Genomic DNA, 25,230 nt, shown 5'->3' with positions numbered 1-25,230 from the left:
GTCCAAGGGCTTGCAAAGACTCAGATACAATTTAGCAGCTAAACAACAACTGGATTTAAAGGAACAATCCTATGAAATTGGTGACTAGATATGGGCAGGAAGAAGAGGAAGAAGAGGGACCAGCAATTCCTTAATTGCTGTTCACTTTCATGTAAGCTATGTAAGGCATGAAGTGGAAGAACTAACTAAGTTAGTTAGTTAGTTAGAGGCTAACTCAGCAGTTAGCCATGCATACAGAACATTAAAAAAGTTGAAAACCTGATATGATTAATTTGCAACTCTAAAGTCAATGTGGAATCCAAAACTTTTGGAATTTTTGGTGGGGAAGTCGGGTCAAAAGAGTGATCTGGAGTGAGGAGTCTTATTCTAAGGAAAAACGGAGGATCTTCCAGTGCGGCCAAAATCATCGTGACTCGGCTCACACTGAAGCATGTCTTCAGAACAATCTGTCTTTGCACGGAGCCCCTATCCAGACTCTCAGCATGGGACATTTCTGGAAACGCTGTAGGTGGATGGGGAGAAAGGCTCTCGGGGAGGCAAGCTGCCTCCCTTGTCGTCATTCGACCAGAAGGAGGCGCTCGAGTGCGAAGACCACCGCGGGGATAAAGGCCTCTGAGCTCCGCGCTTTCGCTGTGCTCCTGGACTTTCACGGTGACCTTTGTGTGTCCAGATTTCCCCTAACAAAGCTGAGACGGCTACTCCTAGAAGCCACTGGATGGGGGCCAGCGACCGTCTCAACCGCCCCGAGCCATCTTCTAGCTTTCTGGGAGGCGCTCTGAAGCTAGATCGGCCAAAGAGCTCGTCCTACACCTGAGAACTACAATTCCCAGAAAGCTCAGAGACTCGCAGTCGACACAGCGCTAAGACTCTATTTCCCAGAAGTCTTAGGGCCAATTTCCATCCTCATTGAAAAACCCTCTTTCGTGTCTCTCCTGCTGAAGATTCTAAAGGCTGTTGTGGTGGGCGATACAATGTAACGAGCTGTGGCGATACCAGTGAACCTCATTTTGGGAAGGTATCATAGCCTGAATCTCTGTCACTTCTTTTTCCAGATAATTGATAAAGCAGAGTGAAGTTTTCACCCTTTTCCGTTAGATTTTGTTCATTTAACTGGTGTGTTAAGCGCCTACTGTGTTAAATCTACTTTTCTGATACGTGAACTGAGATTGAAGATCTCAGTTTCTTAGCCATTCAGCTTCATTAAAGAGGCCACGTTCTCCCTGCCGCCCACCCCCCATCCTAATATGCACAAACACACTCTGAAAAGCATAAATAAAAACCAAAAAATAAACACTGATCGCATTACTTGGATCACCCCTGAACGTAGTAAATGTTCTTTCAGCCTTTTTTTCTTCTTCTGATATCTATATATCTACATATGCTAGATATGGAGATGGATTTTGTGTATACATAACAAAAAAAAGCTTTAGTTTTATATAACAAAAGATTTACTATATACATTTATCTTGAACTTTCCCCATATTAGTTAATATTTTCCAATATAATTTTTAATGATACCATCAAAGAACTAATCCTGTCCCTATATCAAGCATTCCTTTTCCAGCTTCCTAAATACCAGTTTTTTATTTGGAAACCCTAGCAAATGCTTCAATCTGCTGTCAAAACAACTTTATAAAATTACTGTTAATTTTATTACTTGTGATAATGACATTATGGTTATGTTTAAAAGGAAGAAAAAGTCCGTATTGGTTAAAAGATAAATGGGTTCAGTGGTGATGGTGTTTAGTCACTAAGTCGTGTCTGACTCTTTGCAACCCCATGGGTAGTTAGTTCATGGGATTTCCCATGCCAGAATACTGGAGTGGGTTGCCATTTCCTTCTCCAGGGGGTCTTCCCCATCCAGGGATCAAACCTGTGTCTCCTGCATTGGCAGGCCAGATCTTTACCCCTAAACCACCAGGAAAGCCCCAAAAGATACATACAACAAGATACAAACAAAAGATACAAACAAGAAGACAAATGACGTCTAGATCTTACTTTAAAATATTCCAGGAAAAAATAAAAAATTTTAAATAAAAAGTCAGGGAGGGATTGCTAAACAAGATTGGCAAATATTCATTATTGTTTAGTCTGGGTGAAGAATACACTGGAGTTCACTTTTCTGTTTTGTGTTTATTTGAAATTCTCTGTAATAATTTTTTTAAATGTATACTAGCATTTTTTTTTGGAACAATGTGTCCAACTAATACCTTCCAACCTCATGTTCAAGTCATCCTTTGACCTCTGCTCAAATGAAGAATTTTCAGCTCTGTTATATCTGTAATGCTGACTGATTCCTTTTCCTGGAACCCATCTTCTTATTAGTTTTTTTTCACTGTACCTCTGAAACTAAAGTAAATCTCAGCTCCTTAGAGAACACGTTTTACCTTCATGCTCTCCCACATTTCAGTCTTCTCCTGATCTCTCCTATGTACGTGACTATGGCATCTATCTGGCTTTTAGACTTCTGCTCTATTTCATGCTAAGTGGCACCAATGTGCCTGACAGAGTAGTTGCTCAGTAAATATTTGTTGAATCAATATCCACATGGGTGAATCATCCAGCGAACATTCTGCCGTTTATCTGGAACCTTGGGGTCTTGGCAGGCAGGAATCCCCGCGCCTGTGTGTAATGCAGCAGCTGCTGTTTGTGCTTCTCCTCTCCCACTAGTGGATCTTATCCTTCCCTTTTTAATTCTTGTTCCAAAAGTCCTCCTCCTCCTCTGCCTTTTAAAGGTGCCTGCCATCTGCTCCCCACCCACAAGCTTCTGTCCTTCACACGTTCCACACCCACTATCCATCCCAACATTGTCAGAGAAACCATTTCTTTCTGCCTCCTTGAGGACTTTGCTCTCACATTCCTTTCACTTTTCAGACTCTCCTTTTCTAGTGACTCATTATCACTTTAAACAAGTCTAATTGCTGTTGTTCAGTCTCCCAGTCGTGTCCTACGCTTTGCAACCCCATGGGCTGCAGCACACCAGGTCTCCCTGTCCTTCACCATCTCCCAAAATTTGCCGAAGTTCATGTTCATTGCATGAACATTGCAGATAGATGACTCATGGGAAAAATCCCTGATGCTGGGAAAGATTGAGGGCAGAAGAAGAGGGTGTCAGACGATGAGATGGCTGGACAGCATCGATGCAAACAAGTCTAATAGGTCTCTCTTATTTAAAAACATAGTTAAAGCTGTGGTTTTGCCAGTAGTCATGTATGGATGTGAGAGTTGAACCATAAAGCTGAGCACCAAAGAATTGATGCTTTTAAACTGTGGTGTTGGAGAAGACTCTTGAGGATCCCTTGGACTGCAAGGAGATCAAATCAATCAATCCTAAAGGAAATCAGTCCAGAATATTCATCGGAAGGACTGATGCTGAAGCTGAAGCTCCAATACTTTGGCCACCTGATGTGAAGAACTGACTCATTGGAAAAGACCAAGTGATGGACAGGGAAGCCTGGCGTGCTGCAGTCCATGGGGTCTCAGTGAGTCAGACGCGACTGAGTACGTGACTGAACTGAACTGATTTAAAAACATTCTACTTAAATTCACATGCTGCTTTACCCACCCAACTAATTCTACCCTCAGAGCTTCCAGGAGTGTGGCTCAGCCAACAACTCAATTTTGGCCCAGGGAAACTGATTTCAGACTTCTGGACTATAAGTCTGTGAAAATAGATCTATTGTTTTAAGGCACCAATTTGTTACAGCAGCCGTAGAAAATGAATACATTTATCTTTTTGTTCTTGCTCTTTCAGGCTCTGGGTGGTATTTTGATGCTACCACCCACATACTAGATGTTAGATGCTAGTGTTAGATGCTAGTGTTCCACTCTCCTTTGCTGGTTCCCTCTCTTGGTTAAATTTTCTTCAGTTAAATTAAGTATGATCATTAGTTTCTGCCTGGGACACTGCCTAGAAGTAGAGTGAAAAGGGACCACGTAAGTGGCCCCTGAAAATATCTTCAATAGACGCGCTCCTTGTTTCCTGGTCTTCTTGGGCAGTGCCATAACTGTGGCTCCAGATTTCTCTTGGCCCCAAAGTAATCTCCTCAGAACTACATTGCCCAGAGGCCTCAGTAAGGGTAAATTCTCTTGGACCTGGATCTTGAGCCTTTATGCTTTCTCACTAGTCCAAGATGGAGATGAATACCCTCACCCTTGTTCAAGGGTGAGTTCATCCATGGCCCAGGCACCCATCTGAGCCCATCTGAGACAAAGGCGTGTCCAAGACAGGGTCTAGAATACAGGTTCCATCACACTTTGAGGTCATTCATATCATCTCCCCCCTCCCCTAAAACCATCTTCCCAAGGACAAATCCAGAGAAGGAGAAACTTCTCTGACTTTGGTCTTATCATAGATTTTTCCTGGGAACCATTCTCTTCCATTAGCTGGACAGATATACCACCACTAAATTTTACTATTTGCAGTTTATAGAGGAAAAAGGTAATTAATTTTTTTAAATGTCTTGCTACATCTCTTAAACCTTGAACTATAAACACTCTCCAGCACTGATAGACCACACAGAAAGCAAAGTAATTATATGTGATTTAACATTATATCTTCTTTCAATGCAGCAAGTTGACGTTATTATTTTTTTGGCCACACTGTGGGGCATGTGGACCAACCAGGGATAGAACCCACGCCCCTGCACTGGAAATGCAGTCTTTAAACACTGGACAGCCAGGGAAGTCCCATGTATACATGATTTTAATTTTGCAGGTTGTTTTTGTAGTTGAACCAGAATTCCTGCAGGGAAGCAACTTGATTCCTAACACCTTATGTGTTGAAACCTGAGCTTTAGTTCATGCAAAGACTCAGTCTGGGGTTGAGGTGCTATGGTCACCCACACATAGGCAGGTAGATTTTCCCCACTGAAAATTTGGTTCAGATGTCAAGTCTGATGACTCCCCACCTGCTCCAATAGAGTATGAAAAGGTTTATTGTCCATAAATAAAACCTTTCTGGGGAGAGCACAGCAGGCTCCCAAACTGGCCTGATGATAGCCCGAGAGCAGGGAGGGGTTTCCATATCAGGTTTATGGTGGATGGGGTTGGACTGGGATTGGGGTTCATGCCTGTGAGCCAAGGATTGTGTGGTTTGAACACCCTCTACCCAAACACCAAGGGAGGAAGCACCCAGGCTTGCTTATTTAGCTTGCCCAGATAGGAAGCATAAGGGAAAGGAGGGGGCTTGAAATCTGTCAGCAGTCAGTCATCAAAATATAAACAGACTCAATTACAGGTGGTGTTTTGCATGAAGGGTCAAGAAACTTATGGAAAATAATCATCCTAAGGGAAATGAAGGTGGATACGTTCCAGGTATCAAAGGCAGAGTGCCAATAGCTCAGGTCAAGGATGATTTTGAATACCACATACTGTCTCATGTTGTACAATCATCTTTCTTAGCTGCTTGAACTATAGAGAGATCAAGTAACATTTTTCAAAGTGCTCTGTCTTCAGCTATCTCTATTAGCCCCGAAAGGCAAACAGGGAGGCATCTCGACTTTTTAACATAGCTCTTTAAGCCCCCCGAACTCATATCACAGTATTCACAGGCCCTGTGTCCCTCTATTTTCTTAGTCCCTTCCTAATTTCATTTCCTTATCTCTCCAGCCTGGATGCTGTAATATACCTAGGGACTTGGGCCATGATTATGACCATGTTGAAGTATTGACCTCTCCCCCCGTCCGTTTAATGTACTTTCCCTTCTTAACCTTCAACCAGTTAATCAATTATAAATACTTAGTGCCCAGCATTTGAGGTGGTAAGCCTAGAAGGTCATGTCTCCTTCCACTGTCTTTCTTCTTCCTCTTTACTGTAAAATTAGGAGGTCCAGGTTCTGTGGTTACTGTTTATTCTTGATTCAAAATGTTCCCAAATTATCAAATCCACTAGAACATTTGGCTATGTTCTCTCCTGTTTTAACAGTCATACCATTTATACTGTTTCAAGGTCAACCTCTCCACTTGTATACTGAAGCTCACAGCATCTAGTCACTAAAGGCTCAACCTAGGACACTGAGACACCCAAAGATACATATGAAAATTAGTATTAGATTTTTTTGGTAAATAATAGGGAATTCTTTGCTTCATAAAGAACTATCTGGCTTTCTTAGTTATTTCTGAGATCCTTTTATTTTTTGAACAGCTTCAGTGGCTATGAAGCCTCTAAGATAAACTGAATCCCTCTGCTCCTTTTCTGGACTAATTATAACTTCAAGGAAGAAGTTATGACTTCTAACTTCAAAATCTCCCCTTTAGATTTTAATTTGGCTCTACTCTCTTGAGTATGATGTTAAGGAAGTAATGTTAGTGTTATAGTTGGTGTTTATGGCATATAAATGACAAAATTAAGAAAAAAGTTTGAAACTTAAAATTACTCACTCTGCTCTTGAAATAGGAATAAGGAGGGAAGGTTAAGTACATGGCTAAGGGACAGATCAGGTGATAAAGGACCAAACCTTAGTTTACCACAGTGTATAAGCAGATTGGTATCTCTGAGAAACAGCAGCAATTGCAAATTCACCCACTTTGGGAAAACTGGGATAGCTAGCAGAGAGTTGTGAGATCGTGTTAAGTTCTGGAACCACACTGCCTATCCCTTCTCCAGGCCTATATTATCTGGGAGTGGTTAGCACACATCCAGTCTGAGAATATAAAGGCATGAAAGATCAGATTTGTTTTTCATAAAAGAAGAATTAAGTGAGGCAGTGATCACACATTCCTAGTGTTCTGGGTTTGATCTGACCCTTATCTATGAATAGATCAAATTAAAGGAACAAAGTAAAATCTTCCAAGGTTAGTGAGAAATTCCCAAATAAATTCTGTTCCCTCACATGGGAATCAGTGTGGTAAAAGAACAAGAGTCTTCTTGTTCATTCCAGACAAACCCTGGTATTTTCTATTTTGGGATCTCCTTTGAAACAGGAGGACCCTTCACCTGGATATAGAAACTTCATTTCCTCATGCTGTGGGAGTGGCTCAGATTCCAACCAAAGTGTATCCTATAACCTGAGATCCATTCCTCTCTGCCAGTGTCTACCTCTCTGCTGTGGAATAAATAAAATCCCTACATAAGGGAAGCCTTGAGAAATTAAGAAATACCAAGATGACATTTCCTCAAGGATGTTTCAAAACAACAACAGAAAAAAGTCCCGCGATTTAAATGGCTACTTTATTTCCTGAATTCTGTTCTTTACTGCCTAGCATCTTCATTTAAGGAAGTGACAAAAATCTGATGCAGCTCACTGGCATTATATAAGCAAAAATAACTGAATTTTTTTCACTTGAAGTGAGCTCCAGCACTCTCTCCCCCAAACCCCCTTTGTGGGAAGAGTCTGGAACCCCTTTATATAAATAACGGTCAATTTCAGTGCTACCTTTTGTTCTCAGAGCTCTCCATTCTCAAGGCCAGGCTAGGAAATTGTCAATTGCTCCTAAAAAAGCTGACCACGTAATCAGACTGTAACTGGAGAAAATATGAGGGCCAATCTCTTTATGGCTAGATTCACATTTATTTCTGGCTCAAATGTTATTTTGGCCAGGGTTGTCACAAATGGCCATGCAACCAAAGGGCCACCCATCTTCAGGAGTGTCACTCACTGTCATCTGCTTATGGTATCAGGTGGCCAAGGAAAAGCAAATAAAATGACCATTATTTTATACAGCCATTTAATTTCTGCACTTTGGTAAGGAAACAAATTGACCTTACCTCTCCAAATTTGAGAATTCAATTTACAAAACAAACTAATAGTCAAAGTTACATTATGTGTATGCAATAGCTACCTGTGAGCTTCTAGGAGTAGCTACAAGGAGGTACTAAGGGAGTGAGTACTGAAGTTTAATCCAGTTGTTTTTTCCAGGGTACATATTCGGAGTTTAAAAAAGATACTGAAGCCTGGATCCTATTCCCTGGGCCAATCAGTCACTGGGGGTGGAGTCTTGGCAACAGAATTTTATAAAGTTACTTAAGTGATTTCACTACGTAAATAGGGTTAAACAGCACAGGTGTAAGCCGTAGTAGAGGGTCTACATAGTTGTGATAAACTTCTAGAATGTTAAAACATACCAGAACAGAAAATAATAGGAAGATTTAATACCTGTACTGACTTAATGAGCCATTATATGCTCCTGAATTGTTAATTTGAGGGTATTTTACAATTCTTTTTATTAGGAACCAGGTACTTAAAGAACTTGAATGTGTTAGAACAGGAGCATAACAGACCTCCAGTCTACTTGCTGAAACATAAATGCTTTCTATTAGCAAAACATGCATAAATACATATACTCTAGATGCAACACAGCAAAATGCTGATGGGTAATAATCCTATTCAAGAATATATTGTGAACATACAAAACTGAATATAAAACTCCAAATGACCTCCGAAATGACCTACTCCAAATCCCTCGGTTCACAGAGGAAACTGAAGTTTAAAATGGCTGAATTTGCCAATGTCACAAAATTGCTTAACAACATAATTGGATTATTTCAGCCCAATGCACTTTCCATTCCACAGCACAACAGCGAAAAGTAAAAGTATTTTCGGCAGTTTCTCAATCCACCCTGATTCTTCTGTGTTGAACAAAAGGACAAACCAGAGTAAATGCATCCCCAAATAAATGCATCCCCTATGTTTAGGGTGATCCTAGAAGTGTCATATGCCAGGGTGCAGTCTCTGATGTTTGTTGAGAGCAGAACGGTATCTGAAGGCTTTTCCACAATCATTGCATCCAAAAGGCTTCTCTGCTGAATGAGTCCTCTGATGCTGAATGAGGTAAGTGCTCTGGCTGAAAGTCTTCCTGCATTCATTACAATTGTAAGGTTTCTCTCCAGTATGAGTATTCTGATGTTCAGTCAGATGAGTGCTCCGGCTAAAGGTTTTGTCACATTCATTGCACTTATAGGGCTTCTCTCCAGTGTGAATTCGCTGATGCTGAGCCAGATGGGAGCTCTGGCTAAAGGCCTTTTCACACTTATTACAATGGTAGGGTTTTTCTTCTGTGTGTGTTTTTTGATGTTGAGCAAGAGATGAACAATGTCGAAAGGCTTTGCCACATTCAGCACACTCATAAGGCTTTGCTCCTGTGTGAATTCTCTTATGCTGTGTAAGGTGTATGTTCTGGTTGAAGGCTCGCCCACATTCATTACACTTGTAAGGTCTTTCTCCAGTATGTATTTTCCTATGCTGAATAAGAGATGAGCCGTAACTGAAGGTTTTCCCACATTCATGACACTGATAGGGTTTCTCACCAGTATGAATCCTTTCATGTTTAGCAAGAGATGAACTTCGAATAAAGGCCTTCCCACATTCCTTACATTCATAAGCTTTCTCTTGGGTATGAGTTTTCTGATGTTGATTAAGGTTTGAGAGATAACTGAAAGCCTTTCCACATTCACCGCATTCAAAAGGCTTTTCTCTGGTGTGAATTCTCCGATGTTGAGTAAGGGATGAGCAGTAACTGAAGGCCTTTCCACATTCATTGCATTTGTAAGGTTTTTCTCCAGTATGAATTTTGAGATGTTGAGCAAGAGATGACCAGTAACTAAAGGATTTCCCACATTCAGCACAATCATAAGGTTTCTCCCCAGTATGTGTTTTCTGATGCTGAGTGAGGTTTGAGTGCTGACTGAAGGCTTTACCACATTCATTGCACTCATATGGTTTTTCCCCAGTATGAATCATATGATGACGAATAAATGTTGAGGGTCCATTGAACGCCTTCCCACATTCATTACATTTATAGGTTTTCTCTCCAGTATGGATTTTTTGATGTTGAGTAAGGTGTGTGCTCCTGGTAAACGTTTTATCACATTCGTCGCATTTAAAAGGTTTTTCTCCTGTATGGATTTTCTGATGTTCCATGAAGTGGCCTCTCTGGCTAAAGGCTTTTCCACACTCATTACAAGTATATGGTTTCTCACCAGTGTGTATTCTCTGATGCTGAACAAGGTGGGTTCTCTGACTAAAAGCTTTCCCACATTCATCACACTTATAGGGTTTTTCTCCAGTGTGAATTCTTTGATGTTGAGTAAGAGATGGACCCTCAATGAAGCCTTTCCCACACTGATCACATTTGTATGGTTTATCTCCAGTGTGAATTCTTTGATGGTTTATAAGATTTTCGCTCCGGCTGAAGGCTTTTTCACATTCATTACATTTGTAGGGTTTTTCTCCAGTATGCGTTCTCTGATGGCGAATAAGAGCTGAACAATAAGTAAAAGCTTTCCCACATTCATTGCACTTACAAGACTTCTCTTTTTTAACTGGGTTTAAATTCTGTTTGACACTTGGTTTAGTTGAGGTCTGTTTTGGAGATTTTTTTGTGTGTGTTAAAAGGTCTAAACTCACATTGATCCTTTTTTCAAAGTCATTATTTACATGTGCTCGCTCCAAAGTTGGTATGGTCTTTTCAGTTATTTTTATTTCCCTTGGCAGTGTCTGTTCATTTGCCTGCTGCCTCTCTGGACCTTTGGATTCACAAGTTCCTAAGAAGTTGGTGCTCCAAGGATCATCCCTTTTGTGCTTTTCTGCTACTGCCCCTAGAGATGGCTCTTCTCTAGAAATGTCCAGCTCTGAGGCTGTTATGCTATTTTCTGGTCTTGTCACCCCGTCTGAAAGAAAAAGAAAATGTCAGCATTTTCTGAATTGAGAGGAGAAAAAAAAAAACAACAACAAAAGTGTTACTGTGGGGATGACCTAACAAAACTAAAAACAAAGCCCTCAGGGAATTCTGAGAACTTTCAAATACAGCCCTATTATTTGGGGAGAAATTTGGAAAGAGCTAAGGAGAATGATAAATAAAATATGAGAGCAGCAAGAGACTGCCTAATTTAATTTCACAGATAATCTCTATCAGGAAGGCAACTCCATTTAAGGTGACAGTAAATTTAGAGAGTGAACACAGACATAGCTAAGAGGAGACAAGATGGACTGGATCTAAAAAGGGCAATCTGAACATAGATTCCTTGCCAATGAACAACAAAACAAAAATCTAAGAACCATGATTTCAAGATAAGACAAACAGAACATATGACTTGGGCTCCATGGTTTATAGCCTAGAAAACTGAAGCAGTAGCTGTATCATTGCTAGAAATGAGAAAGTTGTAAATAGTAAAGAAAATAATTTAGGTGGAGGAAGATGACAAGGTCAATCCTAGGCATTTTGAGAATTAGGAAGAGAAAAGGAGGACTAGACTATAATGGTGTTTGAGGGGATGGAAGATGCCAAAAGTAGCAGATTAACTAAAATGTTCAAATATAGGATAGAAACTAACAGCTCAAAAGAGAAAGGAAAAGAATAGCTAAAGATGTAAGAATGTATGTGAAAAAAGAGCAGCGATAAGGAAAGATCCTTGAGTGTGTTTCGTGTAATGGATGAATAATATATACTAATGAAAGAAAGCAGTTTTCAGCAAACAAGCAAAAGAATATAAGAAACCAGAAAAGTATATAATCAGGAAGTAAAGTTACACTATTCTGCTGAATACTCTGGGATAGTTTGTCTTGTGCCAAGACAAGAAAGATGACAGGCTAGTCAATGTTGGCAGATTTAGTAAAGAAAAAAAGGCTGTATTTAAAACAGCATTTCTTTGGTTCCACCAGTAACAGGAAGGTACAGCAGACCCCCAGCAAACCCTGAATCACCTGCCAGCCCAGCTGTGATCATCACCATTATCACTGCAAGCATGAAGAGCAGGGCAGGGAGCCAGAGCTGCCTAGCATGCTCTCCATACCTGGAACCATGGGTAATGGCATAGCACCTATCAGCAAGAAGGGCAGGCAGCCTCATAACAGCAATATTTCTCTAGCAGGGACAAGAAGATTAATGCAAAACAAGTATGGGGGGGGGAACAACCAATCAATATAAGAAATGGATATGTTTTCCACAACAAAACTGACACTAAGAAGGATATACTTGTATAGTGAATGAAAAGCACTCAGTCCTGTCTGACTCTTTGCGACCCCATGGACTAAACAGTCCATGGAATTCTCCAGGCCAGAATACTGGAGTGGGTAGCCTTTCCCTTCTCCAGGGGATCTTCCCAACCCAGGGATCAAACCGAGGTCTCCCACATTCCAGGCGGATTCTTTATGAGTTGAGCCACAAGGGAACTACTACTTGTACAGTAGAAACCATAAAAAGTACCTCTTGGAAGTGCTTCACAGGGAAGGATATGGAGACCATGGAGTCATATGCTGTTAAAGGCAAAAAGAGTGTAGAAGTGACTGACCTTGAGCCAGGTTGGAGTTCCAGATGAACTCCAACATAAATATATATGCAACAGACTGACCAATATTATCCACATTGTCATACTGTGACAATGCACTAACCAAGAGTAACCAGAGTATCAGGAGTGGGGTAATGAATGAAAGATTGGAGAAAATTCCAGAAGTCCAGACTGAACAGTACCACTCCTACCGCAGGAAGCAATTTTCACTTTACTATACAGTATGCAAAGACAATGGGCAATGACCACAGTATATTCCAACACCCTGTGTGTGGAGAGATAAGAGAGGGTGCTGATATTCAGGTTGCAAAAGAACAAGGTAGACTAGTAAGACAGAATATGTGTGCATATACAGATAGCTAGATAAATAAATAAATATCTATATCTATATATCTCACAATCCTGCAGGGGCCAAGTCACCAAGACAGCTTAGAGAAGATGCTAATTAAGAGGACAGGAAAATGATGCAGACAAGGGTTTGGGCCAGTGGCCACCTCATTGTAACTTTCCAAAAGTTAACAAACTGTAAACATAAGTTAATAAAGCTCTTATTTTTTAAAATTTTGTTTTTCAAATTGTGTTCCATGAAACCATCTTTTAAAAGAAAGAATTTAAAGGTGCAGTATAAAAAAACAAACAAACCAGAATCATGGTTAGGAGGATGGGGGAGAGAATTGTTACATTCTATGCAACTCTTGGAAATTCGTAATTCCCGACTATGTAAAGAAAAAAAAAAATCTCTGAGTGGTTCTCTAATAAGAAACCTGCTAAAGGACTTCCCTGGTGGCACGATAGATGAGAATCCACCTGCTAATACAAGAGACATGGGTTGGCTCCCTGGTCTGGGAAGACGCCACATGCCATGAAGCAAGTAAGCCCATGTGACACAACTACTGAGCCCGTGCTCCGGAGTCCACAAGCCAACACCACAATGGGAAGCCTGTGGTCTGCAACAAAGACCCTGCACAGCCAAAAAAAAAAAAAAAAAAAGAGAATGAAACCTGCTAAAATTTAGCTAATTCAGCACTTCCCAAATTTGAACACTGCATGCTTTTTTCCTCCGCATAAAAAAGGACCCCCTATGCCTACCTCATTACTTCTGAAGATATATTCCTTACCTAAAGTGTTTTAGTTTCTATATTTTTTCAGAGTCAGATCTTTGAGGAGGTCTCTCTGTGCAGTTTAAGAATCAAGGTTTAGAAGAAAGTTATTCATAATGTCAAGGACAGGACAATACTGTGTAGGATAAGAAGTCACATAAGGAGATTAAGGCAGGAATAGGTATGAAAAAAAATGATGTCTACAGGTATGAAACTCACTTTTGCAGAGTTTGGTTGGGAAAGCAAAAAGGCAGACTGGATGGTGGCCAGATAGATTAACAGTGTTGAGTAAAAGTATCTGGAATTCAGGTACCTATTTCTGTTTGAAGGTACTGGGGATGGAGCCTAGAGATCCAAAAAAAAAACTGTAAAGACTGAAAAGTACTAATAATTATAAGACTTGGGTCCCAAAGGAGGTTGAGAAAGGATAGAATCCAGATTCCATGTCAAGAAGTTGCTTTTAGAAAAAAGCAGGAAGGACACGTCCTTTGAAAGGAGTATAAAAATGTATATGTATTCACATGTTGAGACATTTAGTGTTTTGACAACACATAAGAGAGTACAGATGCCTTCATTCTCCACAACAGACACTTTAAGGAGAGGCAAGTACATCTACACTTCAGATGTAAAATCCTCTCATCAGGCTGGTGGTCAGAGTCAACAATATTCATCTGCCGGGCATCCACTACTTACCTCCAGGGGTCCCTACTGGGATGCTGGGTTCCACAATCCACGGCTCTGTCCCCTGCTCTAACTGGGAAATCACATCAGGTTTGGAAACTTGGAGTCCTATTCATTGGAGTAAAAAAAGAAGTTACCTTTCTGCAGTGAGAGAAAAGTGCCCTCTCAGAGTTCATTCTCATCACTTTGTTTTTAGAGGAATGAAGAGGTGGACAAATCAGATGGAAGTAAAATATATACAAAGCTTCGATGTCATATTTCCCAAATGTGGTATAACTTGGGAACTGATCTGGGTTCAGAAAGATTATTACTTTGTCCTTCTACTTACTAGAGAGTGAAAGTGAAAGTCACTCAGTCGTGTCCGACTCTAATTCTCCAGGCCAGAATACTGGAGTGGGTAGCCTTTCCCTTCTCCATGGGATCTTCCCAACCCAGGGATCAGACCCAGGTCTCCCACACTGTAGGCAGATTCTTTACCAACTGAGCTATGAAGGAAGCCTACTAGAGAATAGAAACCTTTTCAAAACCTTTCAAACTTTAGAAGTCTTTGGTTCCTTAACTGAAAGGAAAAACTCACCTAAGTACATGAGTTCCCTCCTCCTCCACACCTCCAGATATTAACTCAGAAAAATCATCCTTACCTATAGAGACCAGATGTGTATAATTCTCCAATGTCACATCCCTGAATAAACCTCTCTGTACGGAATCCAGCTGTTTCCATTCTTCCTGGGTAAAGTCCACTATCACATCCTTGAAGGTCACTGATTCCTGGAAGACCAGACATATCTCTGCTTAGCCATAAAGCATTTACCTAGGAAAGGGGCAAATTTAGCTATACTAATAGAAGTAATGGAAGTTCTGGGCTATCTGAGAAATGATTTTGATAATTCCTCCTTTGTAAAATGAATATAAAAACAGAACCTGACTCATAGGATTACTGTAAGAATTAAGTAAGAAATGTTTGCTATCAAATGCTTAATTTAGGGTCCAGCAAGTGCTCAGTCAATGTTGACTGCTGTTGAATTGATCTTCATAATTATCATCATCATCATCTCTGTGTTCCAAGATATCTCAAGTATAAAGAGTAAACCTACTAACATCAATAATACGTTTTACTACTATAAGTGCAAGAACAGCCAAAAATGTGTTTTAAAGAATCTGGGGAGGGGACTTACCCTACCACATTTCAAAATATACTAAATAACATAGTAAAGTATACTGAAAGATAAAACAGATTGGTCTAGTATGGAATAAAACTCAATGAAAAACAGACAACCCTAAAATACATCTTTGTTTATAAGAACTAAATGGGATTAAGCAACTTTCAAAGTAGCTTTGAGAAGGTGGATTAGTCACTAAATGGTGTCATAACAAATAACTGTCTATTTGAGAAAAAAATAAAGTGAGTTCCCTACTTCATGGCATCACAAAAATATCTGCTGGATTAGGCATTAAATTTTAAAGAAAAAGCAAAAATAAGATAATAGAATAAAAGACATAAAAATACTTTCATAAGCTTGATATATGGAAGGCAAAAATTATGAGACATTGACAGATAAAACTATATAAAATGTAAAGCTTCTGTAAAAAACCATAAGCAAAATGCAACATTCTGAGCTCCTGCAAATGGCAAAATGGATTAAAGATGAACAACCTACAACAATAACAAAAAAAGGCCAACAACCCACACAGGAAATTCATCTAAGGCATTAAAACCATGAAAATATGCTCCATTCCAAGAAAAACATAATAAAACAATGAGATATCAGATTAGGGAACATGGCTGAAAGTGCTCATGTGTATTACGGTGGGAACAGAACCCTAATGCAATCTATCCAGGGGCAGTCTGCCAGGATCTATCAAAACTTTAAATGCATATATCATTCAAGCCAAGTTTGTAGCTTGTAGGAATTTATTCTCTAGAAACACCCTGGGATGCAAAAACATACGTAAAAATATCCTTGCAACATTGTTTGTGAGGAAAAAAAGTAAACTTAAATGTCCATTAATAGAACAGTGGTTAAAGAATTCATGGTACATACATACCAAAGCAGTTCATGCAGACATTTTAAAAATAAAGTGTATCAAAAAATAAATATGCACAGATTAGGAAATGTATGTCATACTAAAAATGGCATACATGGTATTACACCATTTTTATTTTTATGAATAGGAAAGTTTGTATGTTAATGCACAGAGAAAAAGCTAAAAGAATACACTACCAAATATTATCAGTGCAACTCTAGTGGGACTCAGAGGCAATGCAGGGGAACTTTCTGAGCAAATGAGTTCATTTTGTTTTAAAACAGATAAATTATTGGGACTTACAACCATGACAGAGCAACTGGACTAGCTTTCCCAGTGTAAACAACTATAAAACTCCACAATATAATTGAAACAAGGGTTTTAGTACTTTGAACAGCAGACAGAACAGAACTGTGATCCCTAAGAGAGAAAAATCACATGAGCTCCTCAGATCCTTCAGTGTCCTGCCTGGAGGCATCTTCAGACTGCAGAGCAGGGAGCAGAACCTGAGCAAGGCACAGTGGTCTTCCCGAACTAAAGAGACACAGGTGGCAGCTCAGGATTACAAACGCAGGGGATTTGCAGGATAGATACTAGAGACAAGGGAGATGCACAGAGGAGCAGCTCCAAAAATCTGGTGTAAATACAATCTTCACAGGCAATAACAAGTTACCAACATGACACAACAGAACCCAGAGTTAAGATGATGTGAGCAATCAGCTCCCACCAACAGTTCCAATGCACCTTAGGAGCAGGAAAGTTTAGCCTGTGAGGAAAGAATTAAAGCAGCAAGTCCTGTTTGCTCCATCTTTGCTCATTTCCAGGGACACTTGGATCCATGTTTCTGAACCTTAAACAAGCTCTGAAAATGAATGTTTATATAGTTAACGACTGACGAAGTTATTGTGTGTCTGGAATACTGGGGCAGGATGTACCAGACTGTCAGCATTGTTTAAAGTATACACTAAGATTTATGATGCACATCTGGTGCCCAGTTTGAGGCCTGCACCAGGACTAGTTAACAGCCACACGGGAGCACACACCGATGTGATCAGCTCCCTTTTAAGAACTCTGGACTGAGAGACTCAAGCAGACTTCCTCAATGAGAGACATTTCTCATGTCTCTGTGGACAACAGCAAGAGAGAAAGTACAGCCTGATTTCTTTGGAGCCTTATAAGTATGTGTTTCCTTCTGATCCTACTGTGTATCCTTTGTGGCCATGATCTCTATTCCTGAGTTACGCTGCTGGGGTGGATGAATGATCCTAGCAAATCACTGAGGTAAATGGTGGTCACAGGGACCCTGAAAACACAGCCCAATAGTAAGACTAGACTAGATCAGCCCTAGCAAAGCTTACAGTGCGAAACCAAAACTCAAAAAGATCAAGCTGTGGCTCTGATGGGATTAACAGGATTGGATTTACCCTCCTGCATTAAATAACCAAAAAATTCCAGACAAAATGTATGAAACAAGTTTCCAAGGCACTGAATCTCAGATAACAAAGAACAGTGATCTCCATGAATCAGGAAACAAATGAAGTGAGCCCTACAACTGCTCCAGCTTACTGCTTTGAGAGTTTCCAGGCAGGGGTGCAGGGAAGGGGAATTCAAGAGCCACCCTGCAGATTCTCTGAACTGAAAAGATAATGCTGAGTTTGAGGAAGTCAAGGTGACTAGAGTTCACAGGACAGAGTACTATATGGAAGGGAGTTACACAAGAAAGAAGCAATGAGAACTGCAGAAACTCTCCTAAACCCTCTGGACTACACATATTTTTGTTGATTCTCCATTTTCCATGGTACTCATTTCACCTTTTTAATATTTATATTTTTGTAGCAGTCATTTGGTCAATTCAGGTAAAATACCAAGTTTTGCTCTCTCATCGCTGGCATATGGCAAGATGTAAGCAAGAAGTTAAGTGATGAATATATTAGTCAAGCCGGAGAGGCAGAGTTAGGAAGAAAGTGGTTGGCAAATGGGAGCCCAGAATGAATTGCCAATATTGGTTCTTAGATAAACACATGTCACATCAAAAGAATACACAATTCCTCTCTAAGGACTGAAATGTAAAGGAAATCTCAACTTACCTGAAAACTAGCTGATGGGAGTAAAGTATGTCCCCCCTGGAAAAGGGCAGACTCTGGAGCAGACAGATCTAGCAGAAGGAAAAGAAACTACAATGAATCCTGTCCAAGTTAGCTATAAAATCCACTTATTTTTTCTACATGAAAACAGCAGGAACTATACCATTTCCTTCTAAACACAAAAAACACAAGGTAACTGCTGACTAGGACCCTGGTACTTTCATCAGCAGACTTAGGAAGTAAAGAATTACTTTAAGCTTCAATTTTGCCCCTACATACTTATAGTCACTTTCATCATACAACTTAATCCATATTCTTCATTAAGTGATGCAAAATATTTCTGCTGCCTTCTGACAATGTACATGTATAAAGGGAATTTCCCTTTACATCCCTTTAACATGAATCCACTGTGGCTGTCTGGATGGGAGTTTGGTGAAGAATGGATACATTCCCTTTATACATGTACATATTCTCTGCTACATATAAAATATAAATTAACAATCAGATTACTTTCCAAAAGTCTCCCCCTCACTCTTTGAAACTTTGCTATTAATACAAATTAGATATCACAATGACATATACTTAGTTACACTACCTACCCACCAGAGTGTCTAAAATAGACATGGTCAGTACTATACTGGCAAGAATACAGAGATTAGAACTTCTGTACATTGCTGTGGGGCCAATCATTAGAAAAACTGGGAGTATATATGAAAGATATACATATACCTGCTCCATGACTCCACAATTACACTCCTATGCATATACCCAGAGAAATGAGGAGTTATGTTCACCAAAAGACTTGTACAAGATTGTTCGTAGAAGGTTTATTTATAATATGCCCAAATCAGAAAGAATCCAAATGGCTTTCAGCAAAATGGATAAACTGTGGTATACAATAGAATAGTATTCCAAAATATAAAAGGATGCTTTACCTAACAACATGGGTATATTTCATAAACAATATTGAGCAAAATAAGGCAAACACAAAAGAATACATACTATATGAGTACATTTGCAGGCATACCTCATTTTGTTGTGCTTTACTTTATTTGCACTTCTTAGACACTGGGTTTTTTTTTTTTTTTTTTTCTTTTTACAAATTGAAGGCCTGTGGCAATCCCATATTGAGCTAGTCTATCAGCATCATTTTTTTTTCCAACACATTTGCTCACTTCATGTCTGTGTGTCACATTTTGGTAATTTTCAACAATATTTCAAACTTTTTGTTATTACTGTATTTTTTATGGTGATCTGTGACCAGTAATTTTTCATGCTACTACTATAACTTCCTAAAGGCTCAGATGATGTTTAGCATTTTTTATCAATTACCTATTTTTTTTAGATTAGGTATATACATTTTTTTACACATAGCGCTTTTTACACTTCTTACATTTAGACAACAATATAGTATAAACATAACTTTTTTATATGCTCTAGGAAACCAAGAAATTCATGGGATTCAGTTTGTTTTGATATATGATTTATTACAGTGGCTGGAACTAAACCCATAATATCTCTGAGGTGTGCCTGTATATTAAATTCAAAAACTTAGAAGAGTGGCTACCTCTGGAGGGCTACTGACTGACAGGCACACAAGAGAGACTGCTGGGGCAATAGAAATATTCGGTATCTTAGTGTGGAAGGTAGTTACACTGTATATAATATATAAAAATTAATCACGTGGTATGCTTAAGTTCATGCACTTAATGTAGTAACTTAAACATCAATAAACAAAATGAAAACAAACTTTGCTCTTGGGAGGTCTATTCAGAGTAATGGTTGACATGAAAGTCCAATTCTCAAAAAGGAGAGGAAACAATAAAAGTAACAGTTATTCCAGGCTTCATTTTGACCAGTAATGGAAAAGAAATTTTGTAAAAGAAATCTTGAGAAAAAAAAAAATGAAGATTTTTTCATTGAAGATTTTAACATTAAGAGGAAATGTACACAGACAGATATGTAACCCCCCAAAAAACAAGTGAGACAACATCAAACTAAAAAGCAAAAGAGACAATTTGTAAAATAAAAGGACAACCTATGGAATGGTAGAAAACTTGCAAATCATGTATCTAATAAGTGGCCAGTATCCAGAATATATAAGGAACTCATACAAATCAATAGCTAAAAAAACCAAATGATCCAATTTAAAAATGGGCAGAGAACCTTAATAGCTATTTTTCCAAAGAAGACATACAAATGGCCGATGTATATGAAAAGGTCCTTGATATCACTAGTCATCAGGGAAATGCAAATCAAAACCACAATGAGATATCACCTCAGAGATGTTAGAATGAATATTATTACAAAGACAAGAGATAAATGTTGGTGAGCATGTGGAGAAAAGGGAACCTTTGTCCACTGTTGGTGGGAATGTAACTGGCATGGCTGCTATGGAAATATAAATATATACCATATTTTCTTTATCCATTTATCCACTGATGGGCACTAAGGTTGCTTTCATGTCTTGACTATTATAAATAATGCTGCAATGAATATGGGGTTGCAGATATCTCTTTGAGATAGTGATTTCATTTCCTTCAGATACATAGCTAGAAATGGGATTGCTGGGTTATATGGCAGTTCTATTTTTAATTTCTTAAGGAATCTCTGTATGGTTTTTTACAGTGGGTACACCAATTTATAGTGGGAATATACACATATATAATGCAATACTATTCAGCCATAAAATGGAAGGAAATTCTGTCATTTGGGACAACATGGATGGAAGGCACTATGCTAAGTGAAATAAGAAAGAGGAAGACAAATATTGCATGATTGTATCAGTGGAATCTAAAAAGGCAAAACACAGAAAGAAATAGAATGATGGTTTCCAGGGGCTGGAGGGTGGGGCATATAGGAAGATTTTGAATAAAGGGTATAAATGTTCAGCTATAAATAAGCTCTGATGATCTAATGTACAGCATGGTAATTATAGTTAACAATTTATACACAAGTTGCTAACTGAATAAATCTTAAATATTCTCATCACACACACATACAGAGAAAGGCAAATATATGTGGTGACAGATGTGGTTAACTAACCTTATTGTGGAAATCATTTTGCAATACATAGGTGGATCAAGTCATCCCATTGGATAACTTAAACTTACACAATGTCAGGATCAATTATATCTCAATAAAGTTGGAAAAAAAATTTTCTCAGCAATGCTTTGCAGCTTTCAATGTACAGATCTTGCATGTTTTTGTTGGTTTCTATTCTTGTTTCATATTTTGGAGGCTATGGAATTATTTTTATTACAATTTCCAATTGTTCATTGGCAATAGAATGAAGGACAATTGATTTTTTCATTAAACTTTTTGTTTTGAGATAACTGTAGATACACCACAGTTGTAAGAAATAAAACAGAGATTCTTTGTACCTTTAGAAAAAAAGAACTGAGGACGAATGTAAGGTATAGCTCAAACCTAAGTAAATAATATAAAATAATGTTAAGATTTTTAGTGATATTAAACAGATCCAAGAAAAAGGGCTGTATGATAGCAGTTAGGTTAAACCAAATGACTGCACAGCCAAACCTAAAGAATGTAAAGGCAATGACAATATAGAAAAAAGTCTAGAGGGATGTATCACAGGGCTCTGTCCTTACCCATAAAGTTGGAAAAAACAGTTAAAATACTGAAAAACCAAGTTAATATTAATTACTGATTACTCTGACAAGCTAAAATACTTGGCAAAAAAAATTGAACAATCATAATAAATAAATATGAAGTCCTGACATTAAGAATAAAAAGCAATTCTATTATACAAGGATGATGTAAATCTAGTTAACAGCAGTTTATGTAAAAAAAAGATCTAGGACTAACAGCAAAATATCACTGATTTTTAAAAAGCAAATACAATGATACTGAACAGCAGAAATTGCCAAATCAAAAGAAATAGTGCATGATACTTTAAGATGTTTTTCAAAGTACATCTAAATGACTATGTGTAGTCTTAGGCAATGCATTTTAAGAAGCATGCTGTCATGTCGTAGAGTTTTTAGAGAAGAGGTCTAGACAGAACTGAAGCAACTTAGCACGCACACTAGATATATCACATGGAGACCCATCAAAGGAACTGAGGCTGTTTTACTTAGAAAAGAGAGAGAATTTGTGAGTAGGAGTTGGAAACAGCTGAATTCACATATCTGAAGGGCAGCAGTGTTAGAGAGCAGTCTCTTGCTTTGGAAGACTAAGAACTAAGATCAACACAGAAGTTACAAGGAAAGACACTTCTGCCTAATATAAGGAACTAAAAAAAGAAAAAGCCAACAAGAGAATAGTCTGCACTCAAAATGGAGTTTAATACCTCCAAAGACTTAACAGATGTTAAGGCATAGACTTAACAGATGGCCAACACCCAGGGGTATTTCAGAACTGATTCTTGCACTTGATGAGATGACTACCAAGATTTTTTCTCACTGTAAGCTTATCATTCTAATTTTTAATAAATACAAGTCATGTGAAGATCACAGACATTCTGAATCATTACTCCTTTTCATTCCCCAATCCCAAAGCCAGGCAGAATTAACTCTTCCTCCAAGTCTCTCCCCATGATGTAATTGTTTCTTTTCTCGATCCTCATATATATAAGGCTTCTTTCACCTCTTCCAGCTCTGTCAAGTATTTAATCCTCAGGTCAGGACGTTTCTTTTGCCATCATTATCCCACTCTCCCCCCCGCCAATCATCCCTACTACCTTCCATCTCAGGCGCTCATCCCGTTCCTCTTGGAATCTGGACACCAGGGTTTCCCAAGCAGCGTATCTGGGTCCTCTTTCTGGAGCCCAGATGTCCAGCAGAAGTCTGAGCCCTTATACACGCTGAAGTTGGTTGCCCTAAAAGACAAGATGGGGTCAGCGGCAACCGTTACACAATCACACCTTAAAAGAGTTTTGCACAGTGGTCAAGAGATCCTTGGAAAAGAGAAATGCCCACAGAGAGCATTAAAGAGGCAAGTGGCACTCCCGCCACCGAACAAAAACAGAATGGAGATCGAGTACGCAGGTTTGGCCACAGATTAAAAAAAAATAAATAAATACCCTGCCGCCTACGCTAGAATCCGGCTAGAGGCGCCCATTTACTCGAGCGGTTACCTCAGTGCACACTTGCGGGCTCACAACCCCCGCGGGCTCAAGAAGACACACCTGTTGCGGAGCAGAAAAGCTGAAAGGTGGACAAACAGGGCGGGGCCCGGCTCTAGGCCTTCCTCCTAGGCCTGAACAAAAGAACAAAGCCCTCCCAGAGATCGGGGCGGAACAGCCCCCACACTGAAGAAGGCGAGGGGCGCCCTCTTCGAGGACTCCCCAGCACCCTCCCGCAGAGGCCGCTCCTAGCCTAGAGTGAGAGAGGTGACGTCACGCGGCCGGAGGGCTGCCGGTTGCCATAGTGATACCTGGGCTTCCCTCTAGACCGATTCCCTCACTCCGATCCCGGGTCCGGAAGCTCTGGGACAATCACCAGAGCTAGTGAAGAGAGCCAAAGCAGCTGGACTTTTCCTTCGGCCAACCTCTTTTCATGCCTACAGCCGGCTTCAACGGCCACTTCCGGTCGAGCGGAGAGAACCCCACCCCCACTTACTAGCGGTAAACGGCGCTCCGAGGGCATGCAGGACTACGATTCCCAGAATGCTCCACGACGCTAAACTCCATTTCCCAGAGGCCTCAGCCAACGTGTGAGATCTCGTTGAGCGGGATCTAGCAATTCTACCCGCGAATGTTTGTTCCTAAATGTCTCAGGTAAAAGTCTTCGCGAGAGCTGTGGCTCTCAAGGTTTTGTGACCGGACTGATTGTAAGAATACACTTTTATATACAAATATAACTCAGAAACGTAAATAAGCATTTCATAATGCATTACTTGCCCTTATTCCTTGTCCGGCATTGTATTTAGTGTTCTGTTCCTTTGTTTAAAAAATTCTAGTCCTGATCCTTTATTTTGTTTTCATGACTCTAAAATAGGTTGCGACCCACGTTTTAAACCGTGAAGTGGTCTTACCATGTTTTGCCCTACGGTAGTGCATTGTATTTGCCTACTTCAACCAGCATGTAGTTGCGAATGGAGCCCAACGCCAGTCGGTGTGTCCTTGGCAGAAAAGAATCCAACAGAAGTAGGTAGGTTTCTATATTTTTAAACATGTGGCCTAAGCACTTTACTTCTGTGCGTCTCCGTATTTGTATAGTCGGGCTAAGGTCAAGTCACCCAGTCTGTTAACTGACAAAACACTGAATTTGAAAATTCCAACATTGAGTTTATGAAGAACAGTTATAGTCAAAGGATAAGGAACAATATCTAGAAGCAGATTTCAGAAAAGACCTACTGTGAGAAATAGAAAATTTCCGTAAACAATTCTTAGTAGGTTGTAAGAAGACACGGCCTAAATGAAACGAATGAAAGCTGTGAAAAAACAAGTTGAAATAAAAACACTGGATGAAAGGGGTTTAAAACACATGCAAGCATGTTTAAAATGAAGGAAGATAATTAAAATCATACTGGAGAAGAACAGAATTGATACTGTGGTAAAGTGAATCAGTTGTATGCAGGATATTCTTTTAAAGCTGTGTGAATCATAAGAAAAACATGAATGAAATAGAAGAAAGTGATAGATCTATATAAAGGACAGAGGATGAAAAGCCAACATGTGTATGATTCCCCATCAGGAAGGAGAGAACACATGAAATCAGCTATCATTTAATAGTTTGTATGTGCCAGGCAGTGTTCTGACTGCTTTATACCTAACATTTAATTCTTAAAACGATCTTTATTAAGTTGTTTATTATTATTTCTTCTTTATTACAGAGGAAACTAGGGCACAGATAAGTTGAGTAGCCTGTCCGAGGTGACATAACCAATAAATGAGGAAGCTGAGACTTGAATTTAGTAATTTGGTCCCAAGCTCCCATTTTTAATCTCTAATAAACAATAGGCTCCCTAGTAAAGAGATGGACAATTTCCTAAGTTTAAGAAGAATGCACCTCATTCATTGCTAGTAAGAGTGCAAAATGGTACAGCTACATTGGAAGACAGTTTAGCAGTTTCTTTCAAAACTAAGCACACTCTTACAACATGATCCAGCAATTGTACTCCTTGGTATTTACCTAAATGAACTGAAAAGT

The 25,230-nt window shown here is 39.3% G+C and overlaps 1 protein-coding gene across 2 annotated transcripts; it reads right to left on the bottom strand.

The window, feature by feature from the left end:
- Window positions 1-7,650: 7,650 nt before the first annotated feature.
- ZNF184 (zinc finger protein 184) lies at window positions 7,651-23,646 on the bottom strand. Of its 2 annotated transcripts, none has more exons than XM_065911995.1 (6): window positions 23,513-23,646; window positions 22,818-22,955; window positions 18,119-18,186; window positions 14,648-14,774; window positions 14,019-14,114; window positions 7,651-10,608 (listed from the first exon to the last, which is right to left on the bottom strand). In XM_065911995.1, exons 2-6 carry the CDS (start codon window positions 22,822-22,824, stop codon window positions 8,651-8,653), a joined length of 2,256 nt encoding a protein of 751 aa, XP_065768067.1. In that variant the 5' UTR covers window positions 22,825-22,955; window positions 23,513-23,646; the 3' UTR covers window positions 7,651-8,650. The 2 variants fall into 2 exon arrangements, with proteins under 2 accessions (XP_065768067.1, XP_065768068.1); XM_065911996.1 differs by lacking the exon at window positions 23,513-23,646 and adding an exon at window positions 23,265-23,453.
- Between the last annotated feature and the right edge of the window lie 1,584 nt (window positions 23,647-25,230).

Source organism: Muntiacus reevesi, chromosome 20 (assembly GCF_963930625.1).
Source record: "Muntiacus reevesi chromosome 20, mMunRee1.1, whole genome shotgun sequence".
NCBI classification, from domain to species: Eukaryota; Metazoa; Chordata; class Mammalia; order Artiodactyla; family Cervidae; genus Muntiacus; species Muntiacus reevesi.
This window is presented reverse-complemented; position numbering and strand designations above follow the sequence as displayed.